Below are 22,883 nucleotides of genomic sequence, written 5' to 3'. Positions count from 1 at the left end.
TAAAGCTAAGCCAACTACATCTGTATTATAGCCTAGTGCGTCTGTTCTCTGCTGTGCCAGAAATACACTCTAAGTGGAAACACTGGAATGAGGGCTCAGAGAAATGTTGTGTTACTTCCTATAATAAAGTAAGCACTGTTTGATTCGAGAAAGCTACAAATACGGATCAGTCCTTTTAATAATGCCATACTAGATTACCATAAAACAGTTCACAAAGTGGACGTTGTGGGATTGCCATTTCAATACACTCTGAAGATGAAAACAAATAATAGCTTTTTCTGCCATAACCTCTATCCTTAAGCCCATTTTAAATGGCTGCCTCTATGAATGATCCATTTCAGTGACTGCTTTACATACAAAAACCTTTACCTGCTAAATACTGCATCCCTATCTCCTTAATTTAGTTTTGCACTTGGTAGTATTAAAAATGCATCATTTGAATGGACCCAATTATTTAAAATAATCAAAACGTCATACAACTAAACCTGTAATTTACTAACAAACAGTTTTTGTGATGCAAAATGCAAAGCTACTGCTGGTTACTCTTTCCTTGTTCCATACCATGCTATTATGCAAACCTTGAATGTAGAACTGACACAGGAAGAAACCTTCTAGGAATGTTGCCTCCATTCTCTTTTGGAATAGAAGGCGATAGCCAGCCATCTGTCCCAGAGCTGGATTCACAGTTTTCTTTCCTATATTTTTATGTCTAATTTTTGTCAATTAATTGAAATGGCTGTTTTCCTTCTTTATGATGAAATACATCACCACTCTGACTACTACATTGGCATCCCAATGAACGCCTCACCCCACTTTCAATGCCTGCTTGGCCTCAAAGTTTGCACCAATCACTCCCCTCTCCCAGGAGAACGCTAAGGCTACAAGATCACCATTTACCTTAAATGGAGAGTTGCCTCTGACCTCTTGTTGAAGGTGTTAACAACAGCCTCATACAATCTCTGCCACAACTCATTTGCAGGACTTACATATCCTTCACTGTAAGGACATGTTAGAACTTTCATGCAGGAAGAAGAACTTGCACTGTGCCTGACTTCTGTTGCACCTTTTCAGGAAAAACCAATGGTCAGAGCTATGTATGTTATCAGGACTCTCAATGCATGTTATATGAGGCACTATGGAATTAAAGGCTTCAGAGGAGTAACATATAGATACCACTGAGAACACTAGCCAATGAAAAGAGAACACATTTGGGAACTTCCTCTCATACATCCTTCTCAGTCCTTAGGATGGCAGACATCAAAGGCTATCCCTATCTGAGCGTAAGGAATGCAGTGATGTGTGAGTATATTCTGAGGACTCCAGTTAGTGCATGCTATAGCACTGCTGTGAGCAAAGATAGATTCGGTTGGTAGCGTGTATGTGTCCGGTAACAACCCAGAGACAAACAGCTCATCATCACGTGAACCACTATTGGAAAGTCTGTCCTGATAACCCTTGTGGAGGAATATGAAAATGGGACAACACCACTGAAGTCTACTGTATCTGACAATAACACACACTGAGCAGCCTATTTTTGTTCCCCCTGGGTAGAAACAATGCAGATGGTTTTGTTTTTATCCTTTCTTCTAGGCAGATGGGAAATTTGGCCCAGTTTTTTTTTTTTTTTCCAAAAACTCTTAAGAAGTTACTCTTTATTGACTGTGACACTATTAGTGTATAATCACAGGTCTTTGTTCATGTAAATATATTCCTAAAGATAGATAGTAATGAATAATTCAAAAGAGAAAGGATTAACCAAGTTGGTGTAATTGTGTTGGACTGTCCTTATGAAATGTACTTTGACCGTAGTACTCCTAGTCTCTAGAACATCAGATGTGGACACAATCACACAATATTCTTCCATAAATTGCACTGATATTTGATGTATCTATTACTCTGTGTAGTGGAGAAAAAACATATTTCTACTCAGTGCATTTAGCATTTTGGGAGGAGTGGGAAGGATGTCAAAAAGAGCACAGCAAGCTTCGTTATCTTTAGAGCTATGTGCTGTCACTGCCATCGCTGATCATTCCGCAGCAGGTGAGTTTGGAACAATGAAGTGGCAGTTAACGTCAGTCAGGAGCTATTCTGAAAGTTGTAGCTCCAGCTGCTGGATTTCATCAAGTATTTCTTGCTGGTATGATAATAATCTTGTTTCCGAAAGTTAGGTCTAAAATACCAACAGCAATATGAATAATTTTCACTAAGACTTGAGGGGTCCTCAAAATAGCAACATCTTTTTATAAGCTATGAAGCTTAAGCTTGTTTTCTAGGGAAGAGGAATGTGATGCAATCACACTGTCATCTGCTGAAGTCACTGCATCCAGATGTTCAATAAGACATTTAATTTTTCATTATTTTGTGTTCATGAGCAACTGCCCTCTGTATCAGCGAGTTGACAAATACAACCTACATTATGCTTGATACAGGATCTTTCCTTTGGATATGTAAGGAGAGATTACTTGAGCTTCATGGTATTCAGGACAACATTCGGAAAAAAATTCAAGAGAGTCAAACTGATAACAGAGATACCTCACACTATTTGAAGGAAAATCCGTTTCATAGGCTGGATATGGTAAACTGAGACAGTTTTCTGGGAGATTGTGAAAGACATAAAATATCTTTTACATGAGGAACAACTAAGTAGCAAATGACTTCAGCCTGCAAAAAGAAAGAACTTGAAAGGGACACGACAAAAATCCAAACTCACAACTGGCACAGAGAATCCCAGTAGTGATCACCTGTACACTGTCTTCCAGTGCAAGAACAAGGAGCCATCAATGAAGCTACTGGGAGACAGGTTCAAACCCCAAAGAAAAGAGAGCAGAACTACAGAACCACTTACAAGATGATGCCACAGCTGCAAAAGTCTACATGGGCTGAGTAAGACACTGACGCCGTACTTGGATGGCAGATCCATGGAGGATACTTAGCTGACAAATCACAAGAAGTTCAGTTTGGAAAATGGGAGAGTGTTACAGAAAAGTAACGTGTTTGCCCTGTTCTTACCTATTCCAAGGTGTCTGTGTATGGTCACTATTTGAAACAGAATACTGTTTCAATAAAGTGATCCTTGGCCAGAACCACTACAGCTATTCTTTAGTTACGTTCTTAGCTCAGACTTGTGGTTCTGTTAAGAATTTCTTTTCCTTTGGAAATCAGTGCAATCCTTTCTTCAATCACAGTAATAGCAGTAGCTGAAGAAATCAATTAATACGTATTTACTTTTGAAGGTCAGACTGCTGGCCGCTGCACCATCTGAGAGACCATCTGATGACCTTGAGTCACAACATCACCATCTGAATTACACATAAGCTTCAAAGTTGGAAAATAGAGGGATACCTTTTCCTCCAGAATGCAGACATTTATTATTATTCCTAGTATTTTTTTTAACCAAAAGTATAATACACATGTAACTCAGAAATAGTACCTGTGAATTCTGACACCTCAGAACTTGCTTTGACTAAGATGGTCAAAACTGCTACTGAAGTTTTTCTCAGCTTTTCTTATGTGTTAGAACATAAAGTATCCACAATGACCTCCCAGCTCTTGCATATCCCTTTGGGATATTACTGTTTCTTTTAACAGCAGTATTTAAAGAAGAGTTTAGCATACCTTTCCTGATACTGGAAATACCAGTTAAAGAACAATCAAGAAAGTAGATGGCTTTCTTCAAGACAGCTCAGAAACTGCATAGTTAGTATTTGGGGTATCAAAAGGCTAAAATAACTTACAGATTTGGAAATACAGATAAACATTCAGATAATGGAAGATTAGGTGAAGAAAGTGATGCAAATAGACCTAGGAAGATCTGCACACAGACCACTTCCAATTGTGGGATGGTGACATTAACTATGAACCAGATCTCGCAGAACACAGCAGCATGGTGCCCAAGAACTCTTCAAGTTTACTAGCTTGAGTCTACGAGCCTGAGGTAGTAAACTTGCTTCAGAGGTAGTCACCTAACAGTTCGGCAACATACCCTAATTTTCCCCAGCCTTCTGGACCCCCACACATGAGACTCATTGTCATGGTTTTGGCTGAGACAGAGTTAATTTTCTTTGTAGAGGCTTTTATGATGCTGTTTTGGATTTTCGATGGAAATAGTTTTGATAACACACCAATGGTTTTAGTTGTTGCATAACAGCCCTTACACCAAGTCAAGCACTTTTCAGCTTCTCGTGCTGCCTGCCAGCAAGGAGGCTACGGGTGCACCAGGAGCTGGGAGTGGATACAGCCAGAACAGCTGGCCCAGGCTCACCGAAGGAATGTCCCATACCACATGGCATCATGCTCAGAAATAAAAGCTGGGGGAAAGAAGGAGGAAGGGGGGGATGTTCAGGGTGATGGCATTTTTCCCAAGAAACCATTATGCATGCTGAGCCCTGCTTTCCTGGAAGTGGCTGAACTCCTGCTTGCTGATGGGAAGCAGAGAATGAATTCCTTGGTTTGCTTTGCTTGCATGCATGGCTTTTGCTTTACCCAGTAAACACTCTTTATCCCAGCCCATGAGTTCTCACACTTTTACCTTTCCTGTTCTCTCCCCCATCCCACCTGGGGAGAGTGAGCAAGTGGCTGGGTGGTGCTCAGCTGCCTGTTGGCATTAAATCACAGCTCTCGTGCAGACGAGCCTGAGTTGTCAGCATAGTCTAGCTTGGAGCTCAAGAATAACACATGGGTGCTAATGAACCCTCCTTGACAAGGCCCAGTTCAATATGGAAATAGCTTGGCATCTCTTACATAGCACCATGTCTCTGAGGCTCCTAGGGTGCTCAGCTTCAAGGCTGGATTCTGCACCCTATCAACAGCTTGAGCTACAAGTTACAGAATTCCCAGCTTATCCTTCTCAGTGCATTAGAAATGGGTTGGCAGTAAAGAGTAATTAAAGTATGTTAGATAAATGGCATTTGCACTTAGAAAATCAATGTCATCTCTACCTTCTCCAGGAAATCATTTACCATAAACATTAAGATTTAAATAATTGATGATTTCCAGACGTGTGAATGAAGAGAGAATTCTTATCTTTCAACATCTACCCATTATTGAGCAGAAACAAAAGAAACCGCATTCCTAAAAAAAATTACACAGCTCCTGCCAGCTTTTCATTTACGTTGCCGGACTTACAGCAGAAACAAATAGAAGCCATTTGGGGCTCTTCCTGAAATAGATACAAGAATTGGAACAGAATTATCATTGGTCGCTAAATAAAGGAAAAACTGTAGTGTAGAAACTCTGGAATCATATTATCTTCACTCCAGACGCTCAAGAGATTACTGCTCTAAAAAAACTAAATCTGGCCTAAATCTGACTCAGAAATGCAATGGGGTCTTGCTTTCTTATATAAATACTTATTACAAGAGCACAAGTACAATGGGTCGGGCCATGGAAAACATATAAGAGATATTAGGAAGTATTTATTTGCTCACAACACTCATTTCAAAAACCTTTTTGCAAGACCTTGCTTCCCCGCCTTCTTAGAGAGGGGGGTTAGATCTTGTGTATATGTCAGGCTTTCAAAAAAAAATGCTGAACCACAAAACAGATATACAATGTACAAAACAAGTCATAGATTCACATGCACACATTATACATACATCTATAGCTATCAATTCATGCATTCAATCTAGAGATGTATATTAAATAATCTTTACAGAAAATCATATAATTAGTGAATACGTGCCTGTGTAGATACATAACACACACTGAGTTACTAGCCTTTGAGAAGTCAGTATTAGAATGCTTTAGAAGGCTGGTTGACTACAAGTGGAAAATGCACTTAACGTCAAGGAATTTAATGACACTGGCTACACCACACCTTATTTATTTTCCTTTATTTTTCTAAGATACTCGTATTATCGGTATCCTAAATTTTACTGTAATTAGTTTGGGATAGTTAGTAGTGAAGAACGCCTGTCATCATACTACCCTACTACTGTGCGATACAGACGTAATAGCGTGTTTTCTTTTCTGTTTTAAGAGAAATGGGGGAAGGGATTGCAACATTTTCAGCAGTGTCCCTTTAAGTAATTTTTTTTTGGCTGTGCATCCAGGGCAGCTAATAGTTTTATCAAATACCCTTCACAGCAAGACGACTGTTTCCATGGAAACTGTAGAGCAATCATCCATTACTCCTGCAAAGATTTCTCTCAGCTCTCTCCTAAATACAGGTAGCTACTTTCACTGAAGCTAAAATTGAATGGAAGAATACATTTTACAGTCCATGTGTCAATTCACTTCCAGAGTTTCACATGGGGGCAATGGGGAAAGTGGGGCCTAAGGCACAAACCACAGGAAATCACACACAAGGAAGTTTTAAGACAGGGACAAATTCTGTTGTCTGCAATGTAAAATACAGCTTATAGACAGGATGTAAAATTCTTTCCTTACAGATGTGAAATGGAAAGGAGAGGAGATTGAGAACTAGAGATGAAGACCGGAGATGAACCCAGAGCTTGGTCACTTACCTCTCTCAGCATGTTGTTTTCTTTTTCCTTCTGTTCGAGAAGGCTCTCCAAGTGGTGTACATGCATCTCTGCTTCAGCCAACCGTCTTGTTCGCTCATGATCTTCCTCAGTGGCTTTTGCTGACAGACCTTTACTCTGCAGCATCTCCAGCAGCTTTTTGATGGACTCATCACGTGCATTTAAGGTCTGTTTCTGTGTCTCAATACGCAGTTCCATCTCTTCTAAGGTTTTACGTAGCAGGAAGAGTTCCTTGGCCTGGCGTTCATGCTCTGCATGAAGTCGTTGGAAGTTCTCCTCTGTCAGCTCTGCCACAAAGGGCTCACTGGTTCTAGTGCTGCTGTCCTGCTGAAACAGTTGATTCAGGTCCCGCTGGATCCGCAGTTCATCTTGGAGAGCCTGGATAGTCATCTGCATATGCTGAAAGAATAAACAAACAAAATCAGAGGATTCCCTCCACTGGAGAAATAAAAAGAACAATATGAACCACTTCAGTCTTCCTCAACTACCAACAAAGAGGAAACTTCAACACTGACAGAACAATATTGTTTTTTGAAAGCAGAATTTAAGAGAAGAAACTAGGTTTTCTATAGTACTTTCAAGTCCCTTCTTTTATGCATGGTAGAAGTTGTTTAACACTAGAAATCTTCCTGAGTGATACTCCCAATTCCACCAACCTGAGTGAGTCACCATTTCAAATCCAAAAATGTTGGTAGGCGAAATCTGAGAGCTTTGAATATTCTTTTTCCAAGTATTCGTCTATGCTACAGAAGAATTCTGCATAAGAAGTCCTAGATGAAAATTACTCTCTTGACAAAGCAAAGGGACACATGTCTATAAGAATATATGTACTATTTAATAAAATGTAATCAGCCACGGAGGCTCCCCTAGGTCTTCAGTAGTGACACTATACTTAGTACAGATCTCAGTTGACTTACAGATGAGGCTTTATCATGTCAAAAAGAAATACAACTACAGAAAAATGGATATATGCTGACTGGGGTGCATACAATTTTATGCATGAGGATCTTAGTAGAGAACAGAGACTGCTGCCTTACACATAAGAATGTGCAGTCAATCCAATGATCAGCAGTAATTTGTGGTTGTGCAAGACAATAAATCCTATCTCAATGACTATGAATACAGTGAGATAATATAAGTGCGATAAAATAGGAGAAGCACAGTTTGCCTGGGAAAAAGTCTTTACTTCATATATAGATAAACATTTGTGTTCCTCTCTGTAAGACAGAAGTATTAAGACAATAAGAGGGAAGTACTAACATGCTGAACAAAGGTCTGATACCAGGGATGAGATACCCACTGAGTGATATATCTCGACTCGCTTCTTGAGAGTGGCAGATGTGCTCACAATTTAGTCTGAATGTAAACAAGTCAGATGGCTTGTTCTCTGGGGTCTACTTTTGTATTACAGAAATCAACATCTGCAATACAGTTATTTCCAGTATTCACCAGGACTAAAGAATAAGTTAGTATTATAAACTGTTATCAGACTTGATGCAGGAAACACACTGTTAAGGTCTGTAATGTGAAGATGGTGCCTATTTCGTATGTTTGACATAAATTCAAGTAGCTCATTTCACTCAAACATTTGTGAAAGAGAAGATGTAAAAAGATTTAGGTTGAAATATTACTTCAAAAATGTATTTATCGCAATTACTATAAAGAATTCCTAAAGGATATTCAAAAACTGTCTGGACACAGTCGTGAGCAACCTGTTCTAGGTGGCCCTGCTTGACCAAGGGTGTTGGACCAGATGACCTCCAGAGGTTTCTTCCACCCTCAGCTATTTTGTAATTTTATGATACTATGAAAATACAATAGCTAGATATATGTACTGCAAATACTATATTCTCTCTTTAACACATTTTAGATTTAACAGTCAGATTGGTTGTATGGAATGATGCATAAAGGCAGTCAAATCCCATTTTCTTTACAAAGGTCAAAACTCCAGAAGAAGTACTTCTTTTGTGTTCTGGCCTATAAGAGGACAGTTCGGTTCTCTTAAGTGGTTGTCACTGAAAACTGGGCTGAAAACCAGCCACAGCAACACAGAGTCTTTCCAGCCAGATCTCTGATGCAGCTGATGGAGTGACTACACCAGTGCTGATCCTGGCACAATATAGGGTTGGGAATGTGCAGCCAAGGAGCTGGTAGAGACAAAAGTGGAACTATCCTTTATGTTATCAACATAAACTGAAATCAGCTTAAATGTGTAGCTTCATGACTGATTTAAGGTGCTATAATTGCCTTTTCTTCTATTTCAATAACACAATAGTTGGCAGTTAGTCATGCTATTAATCTAAAAAAATAGGTCATAGAATCTGTGTGATAACTTGGCACAGATTTATTAGGTTAGGGGATAATTAATTACTCTTCTTAAATGTAGATTGCATTTATATATTGGTAGGCACTCAGATTTATTTTCAAGTTGACATTCAATAGTACAAGAGAAGAATAGAAACATCTCAAGGGAATCAGTTTGGATTTGGAAACCTTTTTAGTCAACACTTTTTTTTTTTTTTAAATGCAGATTTCCATTTTCATTCTTTGTCATTCCTCCAAACCACAGCCAGAGTAAGAATGTCAGAAAACCTCTAAGCTTTCAACCTGAGGCACTACTACAAGTGTGCCAGCGTGCAGGTAGGCAATCAAAGCTACTACAATCTGTTCAATTAACATACAGTGATCGAGCTGTAAGAAAAAATCTACCGTGCTCATGAAAAGGTTTGCCTTATCTGTACCTATATAACATGAATAAAATCAGTAGAACTTACCAGCAGAAGCAAGAAAATATCCTTAAATTTCCTTAAACTTAAAACTAAATTACCTAACTAGATACAACTTTACAATTCCACAGGAGTTGATTCCATTTGTAAATATGGCTTTGAGAAGCCTTACTTATGCAGAGCCCAGCTGTGTGTTGTTCTTCCAGCTAACAAGCTCCCGCATGCTTCCACCTGCCTCTCCACATACTGCCTCCTCAGCATTTCCTTTCTCCCAAGCAAGAAAAGAGCTTCTTCTGAGCAACCACATCATCTACTAAATGAAATGACTTCCTCTACTCAGTGTTGTCTCGGAATCAAACTTCAGTTATTTATAAACATCAATGGACTAAACCACCACAACCAAATTCCTGCATTCGAATTTTAATCACTTGATCTGCTGCGAATCTCATTTCGGGTTACATAGGCAAATGTTGCGTCTCATAGACCCACAGAAATTATCTCCCCCAAAGCTGGGAAAGACCCTATTATAACTTCTGGGCCAAAGAACCAAAATCTGTCATACAATTCAGAAACAGGATGTGAAATAAAATTTAAATCCAATGACAAATGGCACATAAGGGAATCCATCAGTTTTAAGCAAGGAAAGAACTGGTCAGCAACTGCAATGAATGCAGTTTCCCAGGGAAAATTAAGAGCTATGGAAGAGAGGAGGGGTTAACCCTGATCACTCTTCTCCAAGCTGCTCAGCTGAAAAACTTCATTATGTGCAAAGGAGCTAGAAAACAAGCCACAGAATATTGTTCTATGCTTTAGACACCCACTCCTTTCCAACATGAAAGAGGTATGCAAAATGGGTTCTTTGCTCTGCTTTCCAACAAATTTTTATGATTTTCAGAATAATGAAACATTATTTAACCAACTTTTATTAGTTGGCATCATAAATAAACCAGTTTTTCAGTTATCATAGCTCTCCTTCCACATCATTTCAAAGAAAACGTCCTTTTCCCTCTGAAGGAGCAGACAAGTCTTATCAACTTCTCATCCATTTCTTAGACTTCACTTTTAAATCAGTGACTATCCCAGAAAGGCAAAATCTTTTCCACGTTCATATAATATTAGCCACCGATGTTAATTGGATTTCTAGGACCCTCAATCTGACTTAAAAAATACTGCTGAAATTATCTCATCTAGGAATAGACAAGTAAAAATACCTTTAATCCCACTGAGCTTGGTTACATCCTATTCTGCTGGGTAAAGTACCAATCACACTCCTCCATAGTTTAATAAAGTTAACGTAGTTAAAGCAATTATATTCGACCTGTACTTTGCTTGAAGCTTATTGCTCTTATTTCAGACCTTGAGGATTCCCTGTTTTTTCCAGTAATGAAAGTTGGTTTTTAAGCATCACTACAAATTATAACTACATCTGCAAATTACAAAGATATTTTTGGGAGCATATCTCCCTAGTAAGGGTATTTCTGGTTATGCCTAAAGTACTTCTGTCTTTGCAGTACTAAGCCCCTTTTGGCCCAATTCAAATGTAAACACCCAAGGTGCAAACAACCTCTTACCAGCTGTTCCTCTGCCTACCTTACCTCCATGGGGCAACTTAAAAGTTTGTTAATGGGGCTCTACACAAGGGCAAGGGCTGCCTTTCATCTGCAGCACAAAATTTACATCTGCAAGCAGAAGAACATGATTCAATCTCCTACTCTGCCTAACAGGATTCAAATTCACATGTCCCTCACCTTGGCAGATTGGTTACTTGAGTTTCCAACCTACAGTATGAATACAGTCAATGATACAGAAGTTCCTTGTATTCGGTTCACAAAAAATCCCTGTTGTTGTGGGCTTAGGGTAATGCAACACACCCCTTGCTGTACTGGTGAGTTTGGGAACCTTGCTGCAGGCTGCTCTGTTCACCTCTCCCCATCGAAGCTTTTCTATTTTGCATGAAATATTTAAAGAATCTGTAAGCCTGATGGAAATTACCGGAGAGCATAGTTTCGTATTCTATTTGGTTGCACACACAAACACAGAAAGACCTGAAGAGCAATTCTTCCAATTAATTTAAATGTTTATCATCTTACCATTCCAAAGGCAGTGGAAGAAGTGGATTTTAACATCCTGAGACTGAAAAGGGAATTTAGTCAATACTTTACAGCCAAGATCTCCATTTTAACCCTTAGATCAAAAAGGAGGCAAGCATTGCTACCAGCATGATTTTGAGAGAAAGAATTAAATTGTGCTACACTTCTAAAAGAAAGAATTCATACTCATACTGGCAAGACAGAGCTTGACCTACCAAGCTAAGGTGTTTAAGATTTCAATAAGCAGTTGTGTGTTTGTTTTTAATTGCCTTGTTTAGGTTATTCACACTGCAGATACTGTCTTTGTAACTACCTTAATACGATGCATAACTCGTCCCATCCTTTATTCAAGAAGGCTGAATGCCTAAATTAGAACTGTGGGATCTGCAATAGAGGCAAGGTACCTAGGCTTTGAACACTTCTGTAGTTAAGTTCTCTTTAATCTTCTGGATTTAAATTCTAAGTAGGTTAAGCACAGAAATCACAATTTTTAGAATACCAAGAAAAAAAAAATCAGTATGTTCTGGGGATACCTGTCAACAATCAGGAAAGAGGAAGCTAAGAACCTACCCTTCCCCAGCAACAAGGAAAAACATGACATGCAGTTATACAACACTGTGTCACAGAAATCCGTCACAGTGGGGTGGGAAGCATTTTTACATTCTGCAGAACTCATATATATATATATACACACACACACATATATATATGTGTGTGTATATATATATATATATGTACATCCTCTTACACTGGGAGAACACTGAGGCCTCTCATGTTCATGAGCAAGGGAATATGGGGTGGTGGCAAGGAAGGGGAGGAAAGAGGTCCCACTAAGATACATGTGCAGTATTAGTAGAGTTTCAGCCTAGGAAACAACTATTCAAGCTCTTGTTCACCATCTTCATGCATTCCAAACATACACGTTTGGTCAGCAGACAATAAGCTGGTTTGGGGTGGATCTCTAACAAGGAATTCTTACAGAAAGGACTGAGAGATTCTACTTTGTATAAATATCTGACTAGTGACTGGCTTAGAAATTTGAGCCTACATCTCTCAAATCAAAGTGCCATAAAGGGAAGCTGAATCTCAGCTCAAGGTCTTTGAATTAGACAAGATGCCCCTTACAATCTCTCACACTGCAGCATGCATCCCTGAGTAAGTCTATTTCCTGCTGAAGGGTTGATCTCATCTCACTCTTTTCTAATTTTTAATCAGAAGTTCCACTGCAGAGGGAAGAAATCTTTTCCTAACAAAAGTTTTGCTGATATTTGCAGATTCAATAAATTTTCTCATTAACATTATTGACAAACTTAGCTCCTGAAAATTTCCTGATTACTTCTACTGTAAAACCATAATGCCAAGACATCCTGTACTAAAAGACAGCTTTACGATGTACATGTATTTGGCAGTTTTCTGTGAATCTGCTCAGTGATCAAGCTGTTCTTCATGTAGAAAACAGTAAGTGCTTGGAAAGACATAGGACAAGTTTGCATTTGTTGTATCACATATTTCTGGGTACAACCCAGGGATGAAGGAAAAAAAAAAAAAAGAAAGAGACAGATCTAATGTGCTAATTGACCAAAAAACAGGTTTCTGAAGATGCCAGTTTATAGGTAATCTCTTTTATTCAGCCACCTCTTTTTATAGTTGGGGGTGAAAAAAAAAAAAAAAAAGACAAACTTAATGCCAGGAAAGCCCTTCAAAGTCTGAAATAGATACACTTGGAGTACCTAACAAAAACAGCCTTATTTTTATCTTTAGGTCAACGTGACTACATTGCTACTACTCTAAAAATACAGAAACAGTAATTACAGTATGTTTTATGTCCAAAGGACAATTCAGTAAGGTCTACCTTCAAATGTGGAGTAACAGCAAATGACAGAACCTACAGGAGTCCGTGAATGTGCTTTTCTTGCCAGTAAATCTGCATGCACAATCACAAAGTTTTGTATTATGACAATTCCTTTAGTGTTCTTCACAATGAAGGCATTTCAAACTTCAGTAAGAGGATGAACTCCATTAAGCTCAAAAGCGATCCCATGCCAAATGCTAGAACAGAGTTTGGTCACTATGGGAAATCACTCTCTCCCATTCTCAAAGAGTTAATGTTTTGGCAGCCTTTCTGGGAAATAGGTTCTGCTGAATGTACTGTAGAAGCAAAGGCCTGGCTATCTGAGGGAGTCCCTGCTGACATTCAGCTGCAGCCCACGCAAAGAAACTGAATAAAAGGGCTAATGTCAGGTGTCCAGCAGGGCTGGGATGAAACAGAACTTGCCAGTTCCAGAAACGCTACATATTCCCTTGTAAAATGGATCAGGGGCTTCAAAACCCTTATTTGAATGGAAATGAATGGATGATTTTTATAATGTTTAGCTCTGATAGAAAATACAGCTATGACTGTAATAGGATTTAAGTTGTGAGAGCCAAAGAAATAGACTTGTATGTTAAAGACAAACATACATTGCATTACCTCTGAAACAGCAGAAGGGCAAGATAATAAAAAAATGTTATAAAGAGCTTAAGTTGTCAGCAATACATTTTTCAGCTGAACTAGACTGACATAAAGTAACTCACTTGGTTTAAGGGGGCAGTGTGCAGCGTCCTCCCGTCTGTACAAAAACAAACGAAAAACCCCTACATGCACACATGCAAAACAGCAGAAATGAATTTAAACTCCAAAAGTAAGCAGACCAGAAACAACTGGTAAACTTGTAGCCACAGAAGAACCAAAACTGCAATTCATTAGCTTCATACTAAGTGTACAGGTAGATGGCATCAAAACAGCTGCAAGGTAAAACAAAAAATACAGTATACCAGTTATTCAGTGGCAAATGCTCACATGAAAAATATTCATCTACCATAAATATTAAACAGCTTATCTGGCAAAGGAAAAAAGTAAGCTATTTATATTTTCAAGGAGTAAAACAAGTATACGGGAAGTTTCTATAGAATACCTGATACACTAAAAAGCATAACTTATTTTGAAGAAATTTGTGCACATACTTTTTTTTTTTTTTTTGAGATTGTTTTCTCACCTGCTGTAAGAAACTTGTTAGTCCAGACCACAAAATTCGAGATCCAACATCTGCGGAAATATATTATGATTGCCACATAGGAACTAAACACATTGTTAAAGAGTAATTGATCTGTAAAAATAGCATTGATTTGTGACAGCACAAACATGGCTACACCTGGTTTAGATGACAGACATGACCATCATCTATCTACTTCAGCTTCAGAAGATGGGATTTCTAAACTCTGACAGAACCATCACTAAAGACAAAGTGTCACTGCAAAAGCGTAACAGACTTCATTAACAACACAGTGTTACTCTGTGTTGATGATGGAGATTCCAATGAGCCATCATTGTACAAATTTCTTGATCCATCCCTAGTAATAAATCATGATGTTAGGCTTTTCACAAAATCTTATTTCATGGGGAACGGGAGAAAAAAAGATCACTTCAATGTATTATAGACAACAGCAGAATTTCCATTTGATTTTTTTCTAGGTATGCCAATATGTTCTCTATAGTCACAGGTACAAACCTTGTGATCATGATCAAGAGATATCTGCAAAGCCGAAGTTACACTGCTGTAAGCATCATCCTGAGAAAGTGATTACTTTTTCTGACTAATAAGCATCAGCAACATACTAGCTAAGAACTTCCAGGTTCTGAAGATGAGTTCAGTTCTTGACTGAATGGGAGTAAAAGCCACATATTTATTGTGAGAATCATAAACCCGCAGAAGAAAATATAAGTCCAGTTATCAAGTCCTTGGTTTACAAGATTCTGCCCAAGTCTAGTTTCAGAAGTCTACAATCCTGGGCGCGGGAGAGGGGAACTGGGTGGGTAACTATCTACTTTCTCATGTGCATCTACACAGAAATTGACTGCAGAAACCAGGAACATAGGATGTAGTTCCCCTGTATGAACATAAGCTCTATCCCCTTCCTGCATATGCCTTACCAACACATAGGGCTACCAAAAAAACAGTACTGAAGAGTGAAAATGGGTACAGGGAAAAAAATAACGTATTTTTTCCTTTTCAGAAGTGTGCTTTTAAATGCATTTTAATACAGAAAGTCTTTAACAACATGTCTCTGTACTATCACAAACTATATTTTTCACCATGCAATACCAAGAAAAAGTAGATTCAAGGATTAGGGGATAACAATTGTCTGGTTAAGACAATTCCTAGTTGAGTTGTCTCAAACATTTATTTCTGCCACTTTATCACTGCCCAGAACCTCAGAAGATTCTGATGATGACAGTCTTAATCCCTAGTCCCCCAAGTGGAAAAGAAAGCTCATCCCATTCTGGGTTGTGATTTCTGTATTCTTCTGTATCAGGGAAGGGAAAAGGAGATGATAAGAAAGAGTAAACAGCATAACAAACACACCAGGAAGCTCAGCAGCTAAGGTGCTCCGGTGAACAAATAAGAGACATGTATTAAATATGTCAGATACTATTGAGAAAATCCCTGCCCAGGATATATTTACATGTATTTGTTCGCATTGCTAGGATTGAGGCATCTAAAGCAAATAACTAATGAAGGTAAAGAGAGCGCCCTATCTATCTACTTCAGCTTTTTTAACCTGCAGTTTTGCTGTAAAAAAGGATCGATAGTAGGTAAGCCAAGCAAACGACCAATACTGCTAAAATTAGTGTGTCGGGACTTATTATTGCCTTATCTAGCAGAGTGGGTGCACAGAAACACTGTTTCTCAGGGCCAGAAATCATCTTTGATGGACAATAAAAATAAACCTGTCATCATATGGACTGATAGAAAACATAAGGAAGTAAACCACATTGATTTCATCTTGTCCTGTATACTACCTTCAACGTTGCTGAAAGAGAATACCTGAGGAAAACCATAAGAGGGTGAATATATAGTAATAGTATAGTAATTCTTTTCTAGTATACTCTCCCAGCATCTGTAGCTGAGGGATTTCTTAAATCTGAGATGATATATTTGTGACAAAGCAATAATAAAATATAAACAATATGAACTAGCTCTATCCCTACACTGATTTTCACCAGGAGAAAGATTGGAAAATCAAAAATGGTCTACCAAGAAGCTACCTTGATGGTATACCAGTGTTTACACAGCAGAATGAAAAATCAATTCAGTCAAATGTAAACATGTTCAATTATTTAAACAATTTTTTTATGAATTAACTGTCATTTGACAAAAAAAATGACATTCTACAAATGAGCAACACTGACAATTTCTGTACTGATTTTAACCTCATTTAATTTCCCGTGAGACTATCCAAATTGGGTTAGTACTACACTACTTAAATACCATCTTTTATTTATATACAGATACAAGCTTTGATTATTTGCTTCTGTGCTGACAAAGAAGCAAAGCCCTTATGTATATGCAGTTTTATTCATTACAGAATCACAGAATGGTTGAGTTCGGAAGGGACCCCTGGGTCCATCTGGTCCAATCCCTGCTCAAGCAGGGCCACCCAGAACAGGTTGCCTGGGACCACCTCCAGGTGACTTTGGAAGGTCTCCAAGGAGGAGACTCCACAGCCTCTCTGGGCAACCTGTGCCAGCTCTCTGTCACCTGCACAGCACAGAAGGGCTGCCTGGTGTTCAGAGGGAACCTCCTGTGTTCCAGTTTGTGCCCACTGCCTCTTGTCCCAGCACCAGGCACCACTGAAAAGAGCCTGGCTCCATCCTCTTTGCACACTCCCTTCGGCTATTTACGGACAGTGATAAGATTGCCCCTTAGCCTCCTTTCTCACTGCAGGAAGGTAATTCATTACAATTTCTGTCTCCTTTATTTGGCAAGCACCAACTTCCTTTGTCACAAATTGTGTTGATAAAACGGGTCTTAACGTAAGAGGTTTCTGGAGGAGGAAAAAAAAACACAAACACACAAACATCAGACTGATCCATACTCAGGCCAGCCATTATAGATCTTATCGAACTCCATCTTATGGTGTTTTGCATGGCTATGCAACACACTAGAACTCAATTTCATCCACAGTATAGATTACTTCTAAATGTTGCATGAACTGAATAGGTGGAACAGGTGTTTAAGTGCCACATACAGATTTTGTGAACCCCTCAGCCCATGGAAGTAGTTAGAAATGATAATGGTACTTGAGAGAAGAAGAATATTAATATTTACATGTGTAGAAGTGCCTAATATTTTCAAATTAATAGCTTCTATATGAAACATGACTCATTTTGCTAATAGGAGCTCTTCTGCAAAAACATATTCTTATTAGCCAACTCTATTAGGGAGGTCAGCAAATACATCTTTCCATTAGCTGATGCAAGGAATCAATCCAAGATAAAAGGTGCTCTGCTATGGAACCTTTGATCTCATATTCAGTATTTTCCAGGATATGCGCACACATCAACCCTGAGCTCTAAAAAGGAAAAACAGCTGATCATTGATAATGAAAGAATAATATATAAAAAACAAATGCAAGGAAAGCAGTCAACTGCTTTATCCACATCAATTCCCATGCCATCTCCCACCCAAATTTAAAACCTTTTATACTAGGTGGTTTGGAGTGACTACAATATAAATATCAATACACATTTGCATGAACCAACATGAATATGATCAAAATATTTTGAATAACTTCTATGGCATGCATAAACCCTATTCGTCTCTAGGGTTTTATACCTCTAAAGGTATAAAATATGGAGTAGCCCTGATCTTCAAAGCTTTTTGAATATTTCAAGCTTACGATTCCTGTGGACTGATGCACCAATCACAGGGTAGGCTGTAACCAATACATTGATTTCAAAGAATTAGTTTTAATATCAAACAGTAAGCTTTTCAGCTTCTGCTTACCCACACACAGCAAAGTACTGTAAGCAACTTACTGCAGGTGAATACAATACTTAGTTCTTCCTGCCAGTCTGGAACACAGCATAGTGGCACCTACAGTTGTAAGTAATACTGGAAGATCTCATGACCTATCTGATGCTCACAGACTATAATTAGTGACCACAACAGTATTTTTTTCCAAACTTGTGGCATTTTGGTGGTTTAGGAAATACTCTCTCCAGAATGACAGGATTAAGGAGTTTTCAGACTATAGCAGGTTAATAAAAAGCATTGCTGTCCAGAAATTGAGTTACTGAGATGAGATTGCAAGAGCCCACTACCCAGTTGAAGAAATGAAAGATTTGCTAGCCCCACCAGACCAAATCATAAAACTTGGACAGAAGCTCACCAGCACTCTGAAAGCACTGAAATTTGTTGTTTTTAAAGAAGTTTTCTAGAGAAAGAAAAGCATCAAATGATATGGCCACAAATATGACTACATGCAGAACTTGATCCTTTGATCCTGTAAAATAATAGGACATGTGACATCCAGGATCTCATAAAAAACAAATGGCTGGTACTGTGCTGAAACTACGACACATGAAAAGTTTTTGCCAAGGGAGTCTTTGCAGTGTTCAACCAAGACAGGGACAGAACCAACAGCACAGAAGAGCTGTTGCCTCTCGGCTGCTCAGCCTGCATGCAGAATGAGGTTTTGCCAGCCTGCTCACATCCTACCCTGGGTCAAGCAGTTTGCAGCGACTGGGTGCAAATTCATTCCATGGCCAGGAGCTGGAATTGGGAGCTGGAAGCAAGAAAAGCATAGGAGATGGACAATAGGAATTAGGACATTGGCTGCTTATAATTTTCCTTGTTCTGATTAGACGGTAGTGTTGCAAGGGAAAAGTCAGCTTATGGAGCTGACTTTTAAGTACAGAGTGCTGAGACACTGTGTGGCCAACACACCATCCCACTGCTTCACAAGAAGATAGGACCAATTTGGTTACATCATGGTAATACTTCCATTCTTGCTTTACTTGCTCATAGTTTCTCCAATACGCCTCCTTAACTGCTTTCTATCCAATACATAACTGTAAGCATTGCATCTTCTCACATTTACAATCCTGTCAATTCTTCTGCAAGTTTCCTGAAAAAGCATCTGTGTGTGTTTTGCTTGTTTTAAGCCACAATATGAAATAATTGAAGACTTCCACCCTCAACTGGCCCAAATTCAAAAGGCCTAAAATAATATGAAACAAGAACATTGCCCAGGTGCATCATCAGTCACTACAGAGGACTATCATTTTTACACTGCTATATAAAAAAAAAAAGGAAAGAAAAACACCTTTAGTCCCTTAGTCATTCTCCCTTCTCAAAGCAGGAAGTATGGGCTTTTTCTTTTTTTTTTTTTTCTTTTTTTGAGTTATCAATGCACCAGTCAGCCACAATGGCAGCAATCACTTGATGTCTATCTTGCAAGATTAGGGCTTGAAGTTCTCACAACAAAATCACTTCCTTGCCACATGGAATATATGAATCCATTCCATCCTCATAGTTTTTCTCATTTTCTTCCAAATGCATGAAGGAAAAAAGTAGAAATTCATTATTTGTGACAGAACTTACAATAAAAAGCAATAAGCAGTGGGCCTCAATTAAACCTTTTCAAACCTGTTGCTTTTTGATACTACACATGTTATCTTCTCAGCTCTCAGCCACAAAATATTGGCTACATTCACAAATAAGGGACTTGAACATGTTTATTCTGGGTATGTCAAGTCTCTTATGCTGAGTGTAGTTTTGGGAAGACAGGCAGATGAAATGTGTTACTGGAATTTCGGGATAAATTTAGAATATGGCTGCAGTAATCATTGTCCCTGTGAAAGAACATTAAAAAAACACTGATCCCAATGCTCTGGCACTTACCCTCCTGCTGAAATGACAGGAGCGCCTTTGAGGGCAAAGCAGAGTGCAGCACATTGCACTACGTTATAAAGGAACATTCTGTGACCTATAAGAGGTAACACAACATCCCTTTGATTGAGTTCAAGCAATAAGCTCCTGTGCAAAAAACATGCGGTTCAACCACGCCAAGTGCAAGGTGCTGCACCTGGACTGGGGCATTCAAACTCCTGCTAGAAGTACCATGACAGTGGTAGATGCTTGGCTCACATGCTGCTTTGGAAGCACAATCAAGGATTTTCATTATGAAACTCTTTACTGGATCTTTTCATCTGTGGTGAAAATAGCAACACAGAAAAGTTTTCCATTTAGAAGAGTCGTTCTTCCCTGTAGACATCTTCCTAGCACTCAAGCCATGAGGTGCAGTAAGTTGGGTTCTCAGTAAGCATCAGAAATGCATCTTATCAAAATGAGAATTGGACTAGCTAAAAGGAACATCTGCAATAGGACGGACAACAAGAATGACTTTTGTCAGTGGAAAGCTTTACTACCATCCTGTCTAACCTTGCATATCATTCAAGGAATCAAGGGAACAGATAGAAGCACAAAAACAAGATCTGGGTTCACCATAATAAACATTAAACTACCAAACACTGAGAACAGTCTTGCATTTCCCATCAAAATGGATAGTTGGTGTAGACTATGTCCGTAAAATCATTTAGGGTAAAAATTGCTCTCCAAATGAATATTGGCTCTTAATACATTTTTCAGGAACTATGTATTCATGAATCATTACTACATGGTCATTCATGCAGTATATGTCATGCTGTTAGGCTTCTTGCAGAGCAATGACTGAAGTCACTTGCTTCTTAATATACCAGACTGAGAACACAATTGTTCAAGATCTGTAAAAATAGATATAAAATAGATAGAAATCTAGCTTTTTGGGTCTGGTTCAAATGCATTTATGCAAATTATCTTGTAACCAAGTGTTCTGCATTTAGAAATGATTCAGAGAAGCATCTTCATCTGTTGATACATCTCTATGAACAACTGTTAAGACAGAAAGGAGAATGGAATTCCCTGCTGTGAGTTTGAGGTGTCAATCCACCAACTTAAGCAAGAGTTTAAGCAAGGCACAAGCATCTGAACAAAGATACTAATCTCAGAGTCTGTTAATTCAGAACTATGAAGAAGAAGACTAGAAAGGGCTGGTAACAATGAGAATCTCATAACCTCATTTATCTAGTGTTACACATCTAGCTTCAGGGAGACAGAACAAGGTGGCTTCTGATGTCTAGCATTCTTGTCTGTTGGGTTTGTCCTAGGACATAGAAAGAATTAGGGAATGGATTTCCTCTAAGCCACCTCACTGCAAGATTGAAGGGCCAGTGCTAAGACTTATTTACAGTTTAAGGTACACTTCAGAATAACTGACTGAACTTTCCCTGAGAAATAAATATCCCCCCTCCTTCCCAGCCCCACACACTCTCTTGGCTTTACAGAAAGTACTCATTAGTCACGAAATAGAGCAAAAGTAAAATGCAGCAGTGTTTAATTCCTTTTTTTTCTTTCACTAAGAAAAAACAGATACCTAGACGAGCTTTACTAGACAGAAGACTCGTACATCTAATTAACACAGAAACCTGGAACATATTACTAAGGAACCACTCCACATTCCTGAACTTTATAGTCCTTTCATTCCTTTTAGATTCCATCTAACATTAACATATGTTTTACAATGCTCCTGCTGGTAGCACTGCTTGGAGATGCCCTTGATATGGAGACAAGCAGACGAGCCACAAGCTCAGGACTGAAACGAAGTGTCCTGAATTCTTGAAGACGCACGCACATTTCTCCCCTCTAATTAGACCCTCAAACACCCTAGTCCAGTCGAACAAACCTCAATTTCCATTAATGCAGCTGGAGCACAAACATGTAATTTCCAATAGCTATTTTTAACTAATGAGTACAACCAGATACGTACCTAAGCTTTCAGGGCCATTTGGTTTTGGTGTTAGGGCAAAACTGGGTTTTGCATTGTTTTGTTTCGCTTTTTTTAAGAGACTTTTTTTTATAAACTGCTTACAAACACACTGTTCTTGGAGAACAAGATATGAGAGAACAACCTTCTGTTTCCTTTATGCTCTTTGCTACTAAAAGTAGACAGCCATTTGTCATCTTGCTCTGCCACCAGATTAATTGACTGCTGTTTATATTGTATCCCTCCAAACAAAATTTTGAGGGATAAAAATCCACCTAAACTGGTAACTGCGTAATAGCTAGCATCAATAGCAAAATCCAATAGACAGCAAGGCTGGAAGCTAATCTATGCAGTTTTACAATTACCTTCTGGTCAGAGCCTAGTTATTATGTTCAGGCAGGCATGTGGTGGTTCTACCCTGCTGGGCAGCTGAACACCACAACCACTCCCTCACCCCCCCACCCAACCCAAAAGGAAAAATGGGAGAAAATACAATGTAAATGGCTCAAGGGTTGAGATAAGGACAGGAAGATCACTCACCACTGTCACGGGCAAAACAGACTCAGCATAGGGAGATTAATATGATTTACTGCCTATCACTAGCACTTTACTCACCTCAATTTCCACACTAACAGGGCCTAATATTGTTTTAGAGGAGGCAGTGCTGATTTTAGAAAATCTCAACACTTTGGTGTCTAGGTAGAAGACCCCAGAAACTGGTTCTCTGAAACACAGAAACTACACACTAGTCCAGCAAATAGAAAGCAGAAAAGCATCGTGCCCCAACAACTGCACCTGTATCTGGCTACACACACAAAATTCCTACAATTCTATTTTCCTAACATTTACTTCAACGTAGCTGATTTTCACAAAAGAACATCTTTTATGCCTATAATTTA

The 22,883-nt window shown here is 38.8% G+C and overlaps 1 protein-coding gene across 6 annotated transcripts in view; it reads right to left on the bottom strand.

Annotated features, from left to right (window-relative positions):
* Window positions 1-22,883, bottom strand: part of ERC1 (ELKS/RAB6-interacting/CAST family member 1) — a 307,518-nt gene that overhangs the window by 234,595 nt on the left and 50,040 nt on the right. For all 6 annotated transcript variants that reach the window (XM_035550781.2, XM_035550783.2, XM_035550786.2 and 3 more), the window contains exon 3: window positions 6,465-6,881. In XM_035550781.2, the coding sequence (XP_035406674.1) occupies window positions 6,465-6,881 (417 nt within the window). The remainder of the gene's footprint in view (window positions 1-6,464; window positions 6,882-22,883) is intronic.

The sequence above is a fragment of the Cygnus atratus genome, chromosome 1, assembly GCF_013377495.2.
Source record: "Cygnus atratus isolate AKBS03 ecotype Queensland, Australia chromosome 1, CAtr_DNAZoo_HiC_assembly, whole genome shotgun sequence".
In the NCBI taxonomy this organism is placed as follows: domain Eukaryota; kingdom Metazoa; phylum Chordata; class Aves; order Anseriformes; family Anatidae; genus Cygnus; species Cygnus atratus.
This window is presented reverse-complemented; position numbering and strand designations above follow the sequence as displayed.